Raw genomic sequence first — 17513 nt, forward strand, 5'->3', positions numbered from 1 at the left:
CCGTAAACACGAGTATGTCTGCGTGTGGCGTGTATGTTTGCGGGTTTCGCGCGAGCTAACTAGCTAGCTAGCAGTGTGAGCTCCGCACAATGCTCTATCAGTGGGATCATGGCTAAATTAAAAATGGCGGTTTACGTAGCAGAGGATCCATAGTTTAGCCGTAATATAGACTAGTTTTGTAGTCTCGTATCAGAGTGACGGTAGTGAAACATCGATTGCAGTTATTAAGGAAGATAAATGTATGCCACCAGTTAGCTAAAACCCATGGCAATACTGTGGAATTATTCTTTCTGCTTACCTCGAATGCGTGTTACATTTGCCTCTCCATCTTGCTCTAGAGTGGTAGGGCAATTTGGATCTCGCGAGAATACCTGCTGCTGCGTGTACCCAGGGCACTCCCTTGTAACCCAGTGTCTGAAAGAGGGCATACGGCCGTATTACAGGTATTTACAACCTCAACCTTCTGATTAGATGTGCGCACGAAAGCACAGCGGAGTTTTATGAAATATATTTTAATATGAAAATGTATGCAATCTCACTGACAGTTAGGAAATAAAGACCTTTTTTTCATAACAAATGCTTTTAACCCCTACTTGGACTGGTTAAATTGAGCATCGGAAATATGTGTATAAATGTGAAAGTAATTGTACACTAGTTTGTACAACAATAAAAAAAACAGGAAAAACTCTAAGCACCACTAATTCAAGGAGAATCTAAAGTGGCTTAATTATATCAAATTGTACTTTCATTTGAAGGAAAATCATTAAGTGTTGATATGTTTATTAATACAACAATAATAAATGTCTTAATGACAACTTTCCAATATATTCCAATAATTACCTTAATCCCACTTGTGGGTAACTGCAATGAAAACCAAGTTCTCCAGTAGATTAGAAAGTAGTAGTAGTAGTAGTAGTAGTAGATAGACAGTAGATACTGATTTGGTCGTCCTAAAATAAAATCAACAGAAAAAATAAATTTTGCCCAATGTATATTTTATCTTTTCCAGGTCGTATTGAAACACATCATGTTGAAAACACACAGTACACACCAACACAAGAGTGAATATCAACAATAGTTAATAAAAAAAAAACTTAATGGAAGAAATTAAACAAGGGCATTTTTTCCAGAACATTTTCACTATTACACTGACAAGACAACATGACAAACTAAGCAGCAAGACAATAACTGCGTACAAATATAAAAAAAACTATTTCAGATATTTTCCAAATAGAGCAATGTATCATGTACAAGGTATGTTAAGAAAGATTTCAAAGTTTTTGAACTATAAAAGAACTTAAATTACAACATATATTTACATATCAACTCATGTCCTGCACCTTCACAATGTTCTCACACAGTTAAATCTACACTTCCGCTGACATTTTAGAACCAATGCATTCCGTGTAAAGATCTAGATCTGGCCCAAGAATGCTGCCAAAACTTGGGGTACAAATTATGGCAGGAAACTAGTCTCTTCATCGCATAAAGTTTTTCTGCTCTTCCAATGTAGCTATATAAATTACAAATATTACAAATATTTACAATGACAACAAACTGTAGAAAAAAAAAAATCTAACAAAGCAATGAATACAATCTTTGTACAGGTATTAAGTGGTTGAAAATAATTAAAGTAGGGACCAAGACGATGACGTGGTAAAGCATACCATGTTAAAACAAGCTGAGAGATGTTAAAATAAATATGATCACAATAAATAGAACTGTATGATGTTACTCTTGGCATCAGTTGAGTGCTTTGAACTTCATGTGTAGAGCTACAGTTTATGGAGGAAAATGAGTTGTACAGACATCATGGCAAATCCCTCAAAAATAACTTATGCATGTAGCATTGTAGGTGCTGCTGGCTATTTGCACACACTGAATTTTTGCACAACTGTTTATTTTGTGTCAAGATTGAGATCCTGTAATCATCCAAAAAGTGTTTTAAGATGTAAAAAAACAAAGCATTACATTTTTACCCGACTAGAAAATGTGTTGTTTTTCCTTCCCTTTTTTAAATTTATGATGGACAGCATGTCTTTGCATAAGTAGAACCACTAAAGATTACCTAAATAAAAGAAACAATTGGGTTTTGTAAATTGATCACGCTAGTTTAATCTATGTCCACCTACATTTTGAAATGTGCGTCACAATTTCCAATTGCCGACGTCAAATGGTACGTGATCATAATGAGGTACTTACCATTTCTTTACACATATGCCTCTGAAATACCTTTTTAGCAGATATGGATAAATGGGCAGAGTAAATGGTGTACAAGACAAGATATAGTGAGGTTCATTAACAGCTGAAAACAGAAAACACATTTATATAGAATACAAAATATAGATCACTATCTCTATTTCTTTAAGACCTACTTCACAAAAGCCTTTTTCTTCATTCCCACTTTTAAGTTTTCAGCAACTTTTCCAACATCTCTCACAAGAGAAGTTTGCCATTACGATGTATTTTCAATATTTTTCCAAGTCTCTGTTTTGCAGTTGCAAGTCCTTTCTTTGGACGTTTCCCTAAAATAAAAGTGAAAGGGGAAAATACATGAGAAAATATGCCACCACAGAGATATGAAATTATGCTGTCAATGCTTTACATTTATGCTTACCTTGGCCAACTCCTGTTGTGCCTTGGCTGGCTAAACCTGCAGGGGATGTAGCAGAGTGAGAGCTGCTGTTCTGTGGAGAGAGTGAGGGTCGGCGTGAAGTGAGGAATACACCAGGGGCCATGGCTCCACTGCCTCTAGGGCCTCCAGGGCCAAATGGTCCTGGCCCTGCAGTGTATTCGTGGTCCAGCAGACTTGCAGAGTAATAATCCATCCTCCTGTCTGGGCTGAAGTCTGGTGCAGTCTCTGGAGCAGGTGGTGGTGAGGGTGGGGCTGGCTCAGTCTGAACAGGGGGTGGGGGGGCTACAGGAGCTGGAGGACGCTGCTTTTTGGTGTACTTCCTTCTTGCAGGCTTTTGCTGCTCCTAGTTTATAATAAAAAAGAATCAAAAGTAATTTCCTCTACTCCACATTATTCACTGGGCACATACTTCAAAAGACCAATAAGCTTTGTTTCTCAACTCACTTGTTGTGCCAGCTTGGCAGCAGCTGCGGCAAGTCCAGTTTCTACAGATGCGACTCGAGCACCTTCCCTGGCTGGTCGGTCCTGTTTAGGTAGGGTGGGCATCACCCTGGCTATAAATTAAAATACATTCTTAAGAGATCAACTCTCACAAAGCTAAAAAAGCACTAAGTTCCATCTTAGCCAATATGTTCAAGCCAGGTACCTTTTGGGCTCCAAGGTGTGTCATCCCAGTTTTTCTTCCGCTTCATCTTAGCCTTGTTAGCACGGTCCTCCTCATCAGACTCCAAAGACGGGTAAACTTAAACAAAGAATTGATTACCATAATTAACCATCAGCTTGACCAATGAAAACGTGAGTGCTCTGTCTATCATTGATTTGCACGGCAGCAGGTTTTAGTCATTGAGTGGATTGCTCGCTCACCATATTCTGAATCTTTAAAACAGGTTCCCAGAGTCTCTTGCTCATCTGGACTGTCCTCGTCACTGATGTGACGGGCTGGCCGTTTGATTGGCCGTTTCCCCGGCCGCTGGATGACAGGTTTCTTCTCAGGAGTTCTTGTCTTTTTGACCCCTCCAGTCACCCATACAGCCCTGCCACCCTTTTCCTTGACCACCCCTAATCCCTCTGTCAGGCCTCCAGAAATGGATAGGGGAGATGAAGAGGAGGAAGACGAGGACGAGGAAGGGGGGTTGGCCATGGATAGCATACCCTGTATGGCATCACGAGTACTGGGAGAGGCTGGGGCTTCCTCACTGAGAAGGACAGAGTTGAGCAATCACTCAGCATCTCAAAAATAACCTCCTAAACATAGCATAGTATCAGAGCCATTGAAAATATGTGAACTACAAAAGTTTCAAAGGTTATTGGATTATTGCAACAACACAGTGAGGCATTTATTCAAACTTGTATTCTAAACTATTGCTCTTGTCGCAGGTACCCAAAGCTAAGGAAGTGTGCTTCAAATATATAGCTTCAAACACAGAGGAACTTCTAAAATACCATCACAGACTCTTCCTGAATTTGAGTGTTCAATAAAGATAATAATAAAAGATTCACTTGTGATCAAGGAGATCTAACCTGAGTGTTGCAGAGTCCAAGCCTGCCACTTGCTTGCTGGCCTTCAATAAGTCCAGAATTCCCCCTGCGCCACTCTTTACCCTGTGGGCGGCTAGTGCTTCTTCATCTGTGGTGTAATCCTCCTGAAGCCACATGCATAAACATGCTATTGTTAGTATTGAACTAGTGCTGTAAAAAATAAATTCTGGTGGATAATGCCTGACATGTGTCATAATAAACGTGTAAATAGTCTTTCATTCGAGTCACATTTCTATAGTTTATCACCATGGGATGACCGTGGCTAAGTGGAGAGCAGGGCCGCCTTTCAATAAGAGGGTCTGCGGTTCGATCCTAGTCTCCTTCTAGTCTCCTCCTAGTCTCATGTCAGTGTGTCCTTGAGCAACCCCAAAATTGCTCCCGTAGCTGTGTCTACGGTGTGTATATAGATACTGAATTGTAAGTCGCTTTGGATAAAAGCGTCTGCTAAATGAATATAATTTAGTAAAGCAGTACACTTTATTTCGTTAGGACAGAGGAAAGAGTCTATGTTGACTCAATGAAAAACATAAATGTAAAGTGAATACAAGCAACCAACTGTTAAGTCCTGAGTTAACCAGCGCGCATGTGTGTAACGTAGCTAGTTCTAGAGGAACGGAAGACGTGTAGCCATTGTTGTTGATGTCGAGCATACGTTTTGAGTAAAGTCTTAAACATGTACTGTTGTCGCTGGAGTTATTGAATTAACACCAACAACAATGTAACTAACATAATCTGTGATGAGCTGTGACTAGATAGATGCTAAGCTCAGAAGTAGAACCTGGTATGTTTGGTATGAAATGCAAAACAAATCTAAACTCAAAGCCATAATGTAGTCACAATCACAGATTCTGTCCAGCTGTATCCTTGTCTTTGAGACTGACTGATTTGCTGATACAGGCTAGTACAGCTTAAAGATGGCACAACTGGCTACAGAAAATGTGATTGGTGTATCCATAAAAATCTCACCTCAATGTCAAAGTCTACCTCTCCTGGCTCCCGGATGCGATTGGGGTCAGAGCAGGGTTTGGCTCTGGGCAGCTTCCTCGGAAGACCTGAAAGACAATTTGAACACAGTGTGGTTTTAAAACTACCATGCTACTGTAATCTAACTACTTAATATTAGGCTCTACATCTAGCAAACACTCTGGAGTGTTTAAATAGCTATGCTGATCTCACATCCACTTTACTGGTGGGTAAGCAAATTTTAAAAATATATGCCCCCACAAAAGCTTCAACATTTATTTAAGCATTCATAAAACTCTTGTTTAAAGTCAAATTCTCACCACTTAGTTTCTTTTTCTTGCTCGGTCCTGCAGGCTTGCGTCGTGGCGGAGGGGTCTCGTCAATCTGCAGCTCGTCCTCGGACTCCAAGTCAGACAGACTGGATCCCTCCATGGCCAGATGTTTGTACTTTCCCGCCCTTCCTGCACCATTACTGCTGCCGTCCTTCTTACTAAAACCAAAAGGATCAGCAGGTAAGAACCAAAACCTTTAGAAGACCAGAAGATCACAAAGAGTAATAGAAACACACCAAATGGCTGCAAAGCGTCTTACCCTTTGAGTTTTCCATTGGTCAGCACAAGTTTCAGTTTGCTTTTATTCAGCTTCCCTTCAAACTCATCTAAAGGCAACTCCAGCTGGAAAGACAGAAATTAATTGTAAGAAAATATGAGGATGAAACAGTGAAACAAAAAAAAAATACTGGATAAGCATTCCCATTGCCATCATGAATTTGTTCAATTTCAAAAGCATTTGAGGACGTTTCTGTCTGCAAATGGCGTACCTTGTTCTTGTTTTTGGACTTTCCATGTTGACATTTTTTGAGTGTATGTTTAGTGTGGATCTCAATGAGATCAAGTTCTCCTGCTTCTGCCTTAAGTAGCCCCTTCTGACCCTTCTTCTTGGTTCCTGGGGGCCCGAGACCCCCCATCGTCTCCTTGGGCTTGGGTCCTTTCTTCTTTCCAGGGGGGCGTCCTGAATTCTGAGAGGTGGTCAGAGGAGTTTTGGAGAGTGGAGAACCAGGAAACTGAGGTCCAGGGCGGCCAATGTTTTGCTGGAAGATGTCCTATCGAGAGAAAGATCTGTCTAGTGAGTAAAAACTATAAAGTTATAATAATATTTCTATAAACACATTCACAAATTCAAAACAAAGCTAAAAACATGCACAAACTTTCAATTATTCTACCACTAACCTCAACCAGACGGATCTCCTTGGCCAGGTCCTTCACTAGTGTCTGAGTATTGATGGTTTCTGGAATCTCCACTTCATGATCTGCTAAAGCCTGAGCGTAGGAAGACAACGACCAGTCATCTCACACAATATTTTGCAGTTATATCTAATATTATGGTGAACAAAACCAGGCATTTTTAATTAAGTTCAAAATCATTCTCATATCCGTTTGCTGAAGCTACAGCCAACAGCCTGTTAGCTTAGCACAAAGACTGGAAACAAGAAACAGTTAGTGCGGCTCAGAGAAATGGTAACAAAATCTGCCTACCAACACTTCCAAAGCTCACTAATTAACATGTTATAGCTTGATTGTGTGAAATGAAAAACAGTCAGTCAAATAAGCCCCTGTAAAACGTATCATTTCTATACTCATCAAACAAACAAATTAGTGAGCTTTAGAAGGAATTATTTGTGGTAAACTAAGCTAACCTGCTGCTTCATATTTAACGGACGGATATGAGCGTGGTAATAATGTTCTCATTCTCAGCCAGAAAGTGAATAAGCATATTTACCAAAATGCCAATAATGTTACAATTCAATGTTGCCTTTCGAGATGAAAAATGTGCATTACCCATTTTTCAAATCAAATGCATTTATGTGATGATTTACATTAAGATATAATGATAACGTTGGAGCTTGAATGCAGACTGATTCAAATCTGAGCATGCCTATTTCAAAATGAGTTATGGAGGAAAATAAACTAAGTAATGAAACATTGAGGAAAAAGAGGAAAGAGTGATATACAAAAAGGAAAAGATAAGATTTTGCCAACCTCTTTACGGGTCCAGGTGCGGAAGGCGTTGTTCAAGGCCTTAGCTCCGTGAACCAGGTAGGTGGCAGGATGTCTGCGGTTTTCTCTCAAACCTGTGAAACAGAATAGCACAGGGTTAATAATGTCAAAATGACATACAGTAAACACAGGCCACTCAAGTAGTTCCCACGACATGGATGTTTTGAAATTCATTGAAGTCCCTCACCTCTGAAGGTATCAAGAAGGTGCTTTCCAACATACCAGCACACAGTCTCAAAGTTGGGAAAACTGAACAAGTCTGCTGTGCTCAATCTCTTCTCTATTTCATATGCCCTAAAAATGATATCACAGCACAGGGAAAGTCAGACATTAGTGGTTATTGCCACAAACTTGCAGATTTAGCAATAGGAACTAGAAGTGAGGAACAACATTCGACAACAGTCTAAGGGCTAAAAGTTCCTTTGGAGCATTTATGTTTGAGTTTGTCTAAAGAGTCATAAAGATCAAGCAAATGACAATATGATGTTGGAGAGAACACCAAAAAGGCAATTGTCTGTCTCAAATGCAGCACATTTCAGTGAAAAATGGCCACAAAGAGGTGACATGGACTTGACATGGAAACAGTCCTGAGGAAACTCACCGTAGCTGCATGTCAATGTTAAGACTATGCAAGAAGTTTCCTCCGAAGGCGACGCAGTCCACTGGAGTCAGCACGGCATGAATCCATCCTGGAAGAAACACAAATGACAAAAGTGTAAACATGATTTGATTCAGACTTGTTTGAGTATCACAACTCTGCTAAAACCCTGAACAGAAGTCTCACAGCTCACCTGTTGGAATAAACAAGGTGTTTCCTTGTTTGACAGAGCACCTGTAACACATATCAACTTGGTCTCCAAAGAACATCTCATTCTGGTTGGATGAGGAACTCCACCGCTCAAAAAGTGCCAAGTTGGCTGCAGTGGGGGAAATTAGGTAGAAGATTTTCTCGCCCTGAATAGACATAGAGAGACAAGCTCTTTAAAAAAAAAAATTTGAAAAGAAAAAAATGTTTTGCAATCAGTGTAAATGAAACTACCCAAACAGGACTGAAATCATTTTGGTTCTCACCCTCAGGACATGGTACCATACTGAAGTGCCTCCAAAGTCAATGTGGAAGTCTGTGTAGCTGTCCTTCACTCCCATTAGGCAGTACTTCTGCACATTAGGGCGTTCAAACACAGACTCTTCAGGCCAGAGGTTTTCCACCCATGATAGTTTCCTCACAATCTTTGGAGTCTCCACCAGGTTTGAGAGCCTTAAACAAGTCCAGCGATAATCTTTAGTCTTGAAAAACATTACTTCAAAACTAACTAACCTGTAACAACACAACTTCACTCAAATGATGAATTTCCATTTCTTTGTTTTGTTTTTTAGAGCAACTGAATAGATAGAGAAGTAAACAATATACTTGTGTAACAAGACACTGCTTCATAATGGCAAACTGAATGGTCAGTGAAGTATCTATCTTTGTGTACCTGGTCTCAGAGAACTCCAGGCTGATGACATTGAGCACTTTGTCTCTGTTGGGGCTGTTGTAGTATTCAACAAAGTCTCCCAAACGCATCTTCAGGTCACATTGGCGAGACACATCAATCACGTCAATCTGTTTGTCTGAACCTGCAAAGAAAAGAAAAGACAAAGTTTGAGAAAACTAACCTGAATGTCCCTAATACACATTAGCCTTAAAATATTAACATAAATCAGTGCAGATCCATATATTTGAATTAAGTAGTAAAAACTTTACCGATGTAGTGCTCTACATCGCTGACATTGAATGACGCTGGAGGAAGGGTCATGCCTAGGCCATCGCGCCTCAGCACCATGACAGGAACACTGAACGAATGCTCTTCCAGAAACTCAACGGTCAGCTGGGCCCCAGACGGCTTTAGCAGGACTTCATCCGCACTGTCATAGGACACAAACGTACATATGCACACGTTTTGATTGTGATCACTGGGAGAAAATATTCAAAACAGAGTGCTTAACAATTATGTTACAGGAGGGCACAGGCTCTCCAACCAACATAAGAGCAGAAACAGTTGGAGGATGGTCAGTAAAAAAACATAAATAAATAAAATATATGTTTAAACTTGTGACTAACCCTGGAAAAGTGCGGCTCCGTAGCTCCCTAACAAACTGAGGGCTGCCTGTCTTAACAGGCCGACTTGGATCTCTTACTGGAGCAGCATCTGTCTGCTTATTGCCTCCACGGCGTTTACGCACTAAGAAAAGGAGAGGCAGAGAAAACAGATCAACACCCGTTTTTATGTAAAAGTAAACCAATAAGATCATAAAAATTTAAGAAAGGTGTACTAAAAGAATGGTAACTTACTGACAGATGGCCCATGGGTGACCTGACAGTTGGGGCAGTGATACAGGTCAATCTCAGCTGCTTTGTCCTCCTCCACTCCAACACAGCTACACAGAAAACATTCTTATATCAAATAGAGAATGTGTAGAAAGGATAGCTGAATGAACTGTGATGGGTCAAATACAGAGGAAACATACAACTAAGACAACAGATATAACCACATCATAATTGACTCGTAATATCTTAATCTAATTGCACAGTGACAACAATATGATAAACGCAGTTTGATCTGAAAATGACCTACCTTCCATGGAACCAGTCTTGACAAATGTCACACTCGATCATGAAGCGTGTCACATCATATGGAAGGCGACACAAGCAGTAGAGTGGCACAGATGCCATATTGAGTGTGTGGGGGGGGGAATAAGCTTTAAACCAACGTCAAAATCTAACTCAGGGGGAGGGACTATTTAACAAACTAAAATCTTTATTAATTATGTGTCGTTAGCAAGGGTAATGTTATTGTTGTATTTGACTTCACTCCCAGCTCCCCCTTACTGATACACATGTCCACCGGGATTCACTTGGAAACCTGTTGAAATATAACAAAAAGGAGAAAAAAAATTAAAATCTTGCCATAAGACACTTCGTTAATGCAACTAACTGACATTGAAAGCTCATTGGTCCGTAATGTAAGTGCTGAGAAACACATTAGGTACTCATGCTACCTGAGATGCGACTAACGTTAACTTAATTGGGTGACAAAACAAGTCGTTTCGGTAGTAAAACAATGATCACAAGGGCATCACTATTCCACATTCTTCAAATAACGTTACATAATTGGAGAGGCAACAATTCTCTTATTTTACTCTAAGATGTTGTATTAGACACATTTTGCTTCTCCTAACTAATGCTAGTTGTTAACAGCAGCAGCCAACTGGCCATCGTAACGTTAGCTCACTGTTTGTAAACACGCTATGCCCCGTGAATGTTGTATTGCTAGCAAAGCACTAGCTAATGTGTTTAGCAAGTAAGCTAACGTTAGCTAAAATAGCTACCGATGAAGTTAACACATTTCCAACCGCTTAGGTTAACTTTAATTTACAAAATGAAAACAGCTGGTGCAATTAATTTAGCTTTTAAACATTAAGGAAACACCGCATGCATCCAACACAGCTGATACATTTAAGCCAAACAAAGAAGTGTCGTTTGTTATCTTCATCGACATTTAACGCTAGCAACTCACCGAAATCTAGCGGCGGCAGGCCAAGCATACAAAAGCCGTTGTAATCCCTACGCAAACTCGGGGGTAGCTGCGGCCTTATTATGCAACGTAAATTATAAACAATTTGCTTTACCACAATTTTTGTTTATGAATTCCGTAATGCCCAAATATAGAGGCCAGGTCCAGAAGTTTACACTTGACCAGAAAACTTAAATATGAAGCAACCAAAACGAGCACAATAACTACAAAATAACGGCGTATTGAACTACATCAACGCCATTTCAAAGGCTGTAGCGTCAGACGGTCGTTCGTCGCTGTCTGCTATTGAAAGAACAATAAAGTTGAAGAAAGTCAAATGTAGAGTTGCATTCAGGAAAAAAACGTTGAGCAACGTTTGTGCGGCAAAAAGTTGCAGACACATGTCAAATAGGCTACCATAGCTTTTCATTAACTTGCAAAAAACGTTTTATTTGTAATAATCATGTTAAACAAATACATGTCAGTAAATGTGCTAATAAACACGCAAGTACATTCATAAATTCATCAATTTCACATGATCTTAAATTAAATGTTCATCCCAGGATTTATTTCCCGTCAGTATAGAAACTTTGAAGGTGTCAGTTTTATGAATTGTCCTCCAGTTATGATTTGAAAGAAATAAGCGGGCCCAATAGAATATGAAATCTAGTCTAATTATGCAAACACCCAATAAACCCTCAGCTTATCTTATGCCAATAATAGAGTATAGTATTTTTATAGTATATTATAGTATTATATATATAAAAAAAAAGTAAAGTAAAGTAAATTAAATAACTCCTCAAAATATTTTTTTTTAGGTGAAAACTTTAATGCATCTCAGATAGCACACCCTTTAATTTACTTTTTCATTAATTCATTTCGTTATTTTGTTATGTATGGCTGTCTCCATCTTGTTGTGGTGAGGATGAATTGACTAAACAACAGTGACCACAACGGAAAGAAGTCCTTTCCTTCGTTATTCCTTACAATGTATTTTACGCTTGTGTTTTTACTACTGTATTTGGAATATTGGAATAAACTAAACTAAACCTCAAACATCCACATTAAGTCATTGTGGGTTGCAGAAGTACCCTGTTTTGCCAAGCTAAATATAAAAAAATCCACACACCATTTTACTTTGATGTTTTACATCATTTATTTTGATTAGTTACAAAACATAAATAAAATCAACAGTTGAATTAGTTGCAATTTACAGAGGCTATATCACCAGCAACATACTTTACTTTTAGAGGTTACTCTGCCCAAATGTACTTTTATCACTGGTTCTCAGTCATGCTATTGTGGGACTCCCCAGATTTTTGTTGCATTCATTTGTGAGTGAATTAAATCTGACCTGGAGCCTAATAGGAAGACTTATGTAAGTATGTTATGTGTCTTCCAGGTTGTCATGGTTGAAAACTGGAATACGATGTCAAAATGATCAAAACTTCTTTAAATATAGTCTTATTTGACCCTGGCCTGTCAGGACTCAGAGAGGTATATCAAGTTAGGGAAGTCCCATGTAAACACAGATGAAAACCAGTGTTTTCTAGTTTCAAATAACCTCAGATTTATAATAATGAGAACACATTTTTACAATTTGTACAACCCCATTTCAAAATACAAAAATATTTTTTATCTTTTAGATAACATTTTGGTAACACTTCAAGGACAAAGCCAGCTCCACATCATGAATCATGACCGTTAAGCTGTTGGTTGCAGTCAACATGTTAGTATCAGACATGACAGCACAGTATCTCACCTTCACTAATAATGAACTACATCTCTGTGACAATGTGGGTTGTCTTGAAAAATACAGGAAATCGTTGTTATATTCTAGATTATGCAGTTTCTGAACAACCGTACCCTTTAGCAGAAACTCGTCCTCCTTAACCATTCATGTTTTAAATGTCTTTGACTCACATGTAGCAGTCTTCAACAACCAGAACAATCTGCTGTTTTCAGGGGCACACAGTCTCTCTATCATTAATACAACACAAATTCTGCTTTGACTACAGGCTACTTATTATGCCAAAATGAGTTGTTGGCCAAATGTGTGTTTGGCTAATCACACAGATAACCCAATAAAATGTAAAGTAATATATCCACTGCTAATATAATACTCTGTGTATCTCTGCATTTTAAGATGAAGTGTTAAGAAATAGAGGAATGGGACATTTCTGACTTGAGTAAACCTTTTGCAGTGTGCATAAAGCACAATTATGGCCCACAGTTATGCATTCACACTGACAGCCTATGGTCAAAGACTAAATAGTTTACAATTGAAACAAGGAATTTGTCCAGCGGCAAACAAAGTTGACGAATAGGCAAGTGAGGATCTGACAACGGTGTTGGACATCAAGCTTTCATCCAGTATATGGTCTAACCTCTCACTTGTGTTTCTTATGGAAACAAGCCCAAAACATTGGCAGGGTAGACATTTTAGGTTGGGTACAGTGACATTTGAGAGGCCGCTTTGAATGAAAGAAACAGGGATGCAATTTATAATGCAAGATACCATGCGACTATCACAGAGCTTTGTCACACACAAAAAATATACACTCACACACCCACAAAAAATGTCGTCATTTTAAAAGGCAATATGGGTATAACCCATATGGTCTCCCCAGACTATAATAACTTGGCAGTTTCTTCTTCATCTTCTTCCTCAGCATGACACCTTGATATACTTTGATATGCAGAGCTCAAACTGAAAGCAAAAATGTCAAATGAACCGAAAGAAAATGTACTCATGACTGAATTATCTCAGTACTCTGCAAATACTCAATGTGAGATTCATGAATATACAGCAAGTGCAAGCAGTTTGCAGTCCGGCAAGTCAAGTTAGTCATAAGGTCATGCAGTCTTAGGCTGAGTGTACCCAGGTATCAACTGAACAGAGATGGCATATTTCAATTATCCATCATATCATTAATAATTTATCTGAATTTATGTCACATCACTCAGCATGTTACAACTGCGAAACATAAAATGATAAAAATGAAGCACATGCTGTACCAGTGAACAACACTGCGACAGTGTGTTTGGTCGCGTTGTGGTAATGATCGTAGCCAGAGAACTTTACCTTTCTCTACTAACATGCTGTGGTTTCATTTTTTTTCATTGCCCATTGAAACGCATTGTGCTGTAGGCGTATAGTTTCATGTAATGGTTATGAGAAGATCCTCTATATGTCTGGTTTTCATCAATGTGCTTCTACAAAAATATGTTATGCCTTACAGACAAATCCATACAATACATGCTGATCAATTTAGATGACCATTACTAATTGCACTTTTAAAATTGATAGTCCTGTAAGCATTGACAAATTAAACACACTGTCAAATATGTTGTCCTTATTGTCTTTGCTTAGGGAGAATTCAGGTCCAACTGAGTAGGTTTGAAAACAAAAACATGAACGTTAATTTCTGTAAAAGGACATAAGGGATATGTAATTGGATACTCCACAAACACTCACACTCATAAACACACACACACACTCATACATTTAAGAATTTGTATATCTTAACACCCAAACATATCATGATTCACAAACCCCAGCCGCTGTGTTCCATGTTACCCCCGTCTGTACATACCATAATCTATCATCTCTCACATTCACTCCCCATCTCATCAAAAAGTACACTGGAATCCATATTCATTGCAGTCTCAACTCTCTCATGCATACACAGAACAAGCACTCCAAAGGGATCTGCTTTACATCCTGATCCACTTAGTATTTCCATCTCTTGCACCTTCATATTGACCTCACTCTTCACCTTGGTTTTATTTCTGTCCCAGAGGAAGAGTAGAGGTGGGGGGTGTTGGGTGAATTTTGGCACTGGAAGGTAGAGCAGCAGTAGAGCAAGAGGAGGAAGAGGTTGAAGAGGGTGAGGAACAGGAACCAAATGCCCCTCCAGCAGCAGTGCTATCTGTAGGTGCAGTTGTGCCACTGCCAGGCAGCAGAGACGCGACAGTGGACACTGGAGATGTGGCTATTTGGGAAGGCAGCAGCGGTTGGCCTTGAGGTGGTGAATGGGGCAGTTGGGTGATGGGTTGCGTCTGTGATAGTGATTGGGACTGTAGGGGAGTTTGCATCAGGGGCTGCGGTATCTGCTGATAGGTCATCTGCTGTAGGGGGAGAGACTGATGGAGGTGTAAACTTTGCTGCATCTGTGGAACTTGAGCCAGGTGCGTTTGCGGTGGTGGTCCCGGAGAGTGCAGGGTGGACAGGCTTCCTCCACCTGTGTATTGGGAAGGGGCTGCCACAGGCAAGCTGGCAGGGGTCGGGGGTGCCTGGGGGTTCAGTGGTGCCACTGGAAACCAACCTGGCGGAGCCACCTGTATGGAATATAGTCATGAGCATTGAGGGAGCATTACAGCACAAACATAACGTGTTGGTACTGTTGGCTCTTGGAACAAATGTATGTATATTTCTGCTTTTTCTGCCCCAAACTATTTTTCTACTCCATATTAGAACCAACTAAATGCTGTCTTGCTTCTTTTAATAATCTTTTCTGATACAAACATCTTTTATGAGAGTGATTTGGAAAAGCACAACCATATCCACATCATTTATGATAAAACATTAACAATCCCTCCGACCATATATTAAAGGTTGATTTCACATGGTGTAAAAGATGAAGGCATATTACGTAGTCCTACCTCAGTCGACTGACTCCAGCCTCCCAACTCCTGCACCTGCTGAATCTGCTTAATTTGATTCAGCGAAGGCTTGGGCGGAGCGGGTTCCACCGTCTCCTTTGCCCAATTGTCAACGAGTTTGTGCAGTTCATCTGTGAATGTGCTTTTTCTAAGAGGACTGTGATCTGTGGAAAAATGAGGGCACGTATCATACCACTAATTGTCATTCAATTCTGTGTTGTCTTGATATATTGATGACAAACTGTACCTCTTTTTGCAGGCAGTGAAGGGCAGTGCTCTGGGTTGCAGTATAGTGGCAGTCTACTCTGTTCACCACCTGAGAAACTACTTGACTGCTGAATCCCTAGACGGGAAATATGAGAAACATTCAAATAGAAAGCAAACAACAGAAGAATAGAAAGTGAAAGAGAAAGAATTTAGAAAAGTGTGTACCAGAGTGTGTGACTCCGTTGTTATCCATGTGAGAGTGAGGCCGGGGCCGGAGTTTGATTTTGGCTGGCCTGGGCCTTCGAGGAGAGAGGACAGGAGGTCCCGTGGGAAAAGGAGTTGTTCGGGACAGAGAGACAGGCAGACTCTGCCGTTGGTCTTTGAGGGAACGAAGCTGTCTGTATAGCTCCTGCAGCTCTCTGTTCTGCTGGGACTGAAGGGATACCACCTCTTTGATGTGCCTGCAGAGGAAGAGATGCAAAACACAGAGCAGCAGGTGGTGAACGGTTCAGTAAAATCATGAACTGAAATTGAAGATGGAAAAAAACAATGAATATGCAAAACAAAAAAGTTTAAAAACATTTCTTATAAAGGCAAGACACAACAATGATGTTAAATCTTTCCCTTCATTGACTTACTTCTCTCTGAGCGTGTGTAGTTCTTTTCTCAGGTCTTCATCCTCCAGCTCACACTCATCATCATCATCGCTGCTGCCCAGGGGTGAGTGGCTGTGTCCATGACCTCGAGGCAGGTGAGCCATTGCTGGAGTCCTCTTACTTTCATCTTTCTCTCCGTCCTTTGCCCGAGATCTCCTCCTCTCCCTCTCCAAATCAGGGGACACCGGGGAGCTGTCAGTCTGCCTGTCCTCTTTGTTAGTCTCAGCCTTGGTTACAGAGAAGCGGCCCACTTTCCTGTGAGTGCCTCCATGGCCTGATGGCGCAGCCTTCGGGGGAGAGGACTGGGGCACTGGAGTCACCTGATGGCAGAGGACACATTACCTGCTTGTCCAGACTGCATTGACGGTTCAGACTAATTGAGTAGCAAAGATACAATCAGTACTACGGCTCCTACTTGAAATCGTCCTTTGCGTGAATGAGGTGGATTTGGCAGTGGTGCCTCCTTCTCCTCTCTAAGTGTTTGACTGCTGGAACTTCCATCTGATAAAGAGACAATGATGAAAAACAAAAAGGGGAGACAAGGACCCAGAGACAGGAACACAGAGACACAAGTATAAAGAGCACATAAATGACGAGGTAGACACACAAAAGCAGCAGACACAGAAAAATGTACATGACAGAGACACATACAGATGCACATAGAGACGTGGGGCACGAACACAAAGTCACAGTGTTAAAAATCCCTCATCAATGTTACACATCATTAACTTTGTGAATTAAATGACTTGCATGCAGGTATATGTATGAAATGTGTCATCATATATTGAGTTCTGTGGTCGTCATTTTTATAAACTATAAACAACAAAACAATATGAAGAATAAATGTTTTTTGTGGATGTAAAAGAAAAAAATCAACCTTAAGAGAAATGTGTAATGGGCGTGTGGGGAGGGGTGGTAAATGTTTGTTTCATTGAAAACAAAAATTATAATAGGTCATTAAATTAAAAGAAAACACATCGTGAAATGTCAGTTGAATGTTTACAACAGTATACCCCCACCCACCCACACATCCACTCTCTCATTCTCACCATATTCCCACTCATATACCAGACAACAAAGCCCAATATCACATTGAGATCTGTGCTCAGATCCACAGTGATAATGTTCAGTGTGTTTGATATTTGGGATTACTACATTAGCAAAGGGTGTACATGGATAATCACTGCATAATTTAAGACCAACATATGAATATGCAGCCTGTATATAGGTGTTA

The 17513-nt window shown here is 40.1% G+C and overlaps 3 protein-coding genes across 15 annotated transcripts in view; all 3 read right to left on the reverse strand.

Moving 5' to 3' along the window:
* The window catches only part of huwe1 (HECT, UBA and WWE domain containing E3 ubiquitin protein ligase 1), a 46382-nt gene extending 46042 nt beyond the window's left edge, over nt 1-340 (reverse strand). For all 12 annotated transcript variants that reach the window (XM_068733200.1, XM_068733199.1, XM_068733193.1 and 9 more), the window contains exon 1: nt 299-340. The gene's annotated coding sequence lies outside the window, so the exon portion shown is untranslated. The remainder of the gene's footprint in view (nt 1-298) is intronic.
* Nucleotides 341-838: 498 nt separating this feature from the next.
* phf8 (PHD finger protein 8) lies at nt 839-11038 on the reverse strand. Of its 2 annotated transcripts, none has more exons than XM_068733161.1 (22): nt 10867-11038; nt 9813-10100; nt 9530-9615; nt 9299-9419; nt 8942-9102; nt 8673-8814; nt 8266-8452; nt 7986-8148; nt 7796-7883; nt 7382-7488; nt 7177-7268; nt 6367-6456; nt 5958-6239; nt 5729-5811; nt 5458-5627; nt 5141-5226; nt 4157-4278; nt 3500-3831; nt 3282-3377; nt 3080-3189; nt 2618-2978; nt 839-2525 (listed from the first exon to the last, which is right to left on the reverse strand). In XM_068733161.1, the coding sequence occupies exons 2-22, from the start codon at nt 9908-9910 to the stop codon at nt 2437-2439; spliced, it is 3066 nt and encodes a 1021-aa protein (XP_068589262.1). In that variant the 5' UTR covers nt 9911-10100; nt 10867-11038; the 3' UTR covers nt 839-2436. The 2 variants fall into 2 exon arrangements, with proteins under 2 accessions (XP_068589262.1, XP_068589261.1); XM_068733160.1 differs by having other exon boundaries at nt 10755-11038.
* An 866-nt stretch (nt 11039-11904) lies between these two features.
* The window catches only part of wnk3 (WNK lysine deficient protein kinase 3), a 36639-nt gene continuing 31030 nt past the window's right edge, over nt 11905-17513 (reverse strand). The window contains exons 20-25 of the mRNA XM_068732716.1: nt 16695-16780; nt 16262-16599; nt 15849-16084; nt 15664-15759; nt 15417-15580; nt 11905-15092 (exon numbers count right to left, since the gene is read on the reverse strand). Of these exons, the coding sequence (XP_068588817.1) occupies nt 14538-15092; nt 15417-15580; nt 15664-15759; nt 15849-16084; nt 16262-16599; nt 16695-16780 (1475 nt within the window). The 3' untranslated portion in view covers nt 11905-14537. The remainder of the gene's footprint in view (nt 15093-15416; nt 15581-15663; nt 15760-15848; nt 16085-16261; nt 16600-16694; nt 16781-17513) is intronic.

This window comes from Cebidichthys violaceus, unplaced genomic scaffold (genome assembly GCF_023349555.1).
Source record: "Cebidichthys violaceus isolate CVI_PGR_0920_01 unplaced genomic scaffold, fCebVio1.0.p SCAF_6, whole genome shotgun sequence".
Classification (NCBI taxonomy): Eukaryota; Metazoa; Chordata; class Actinopteri; order Perciformes; family Stichaeidae; genus Cebidichthys; species Cebidichthys violaceus.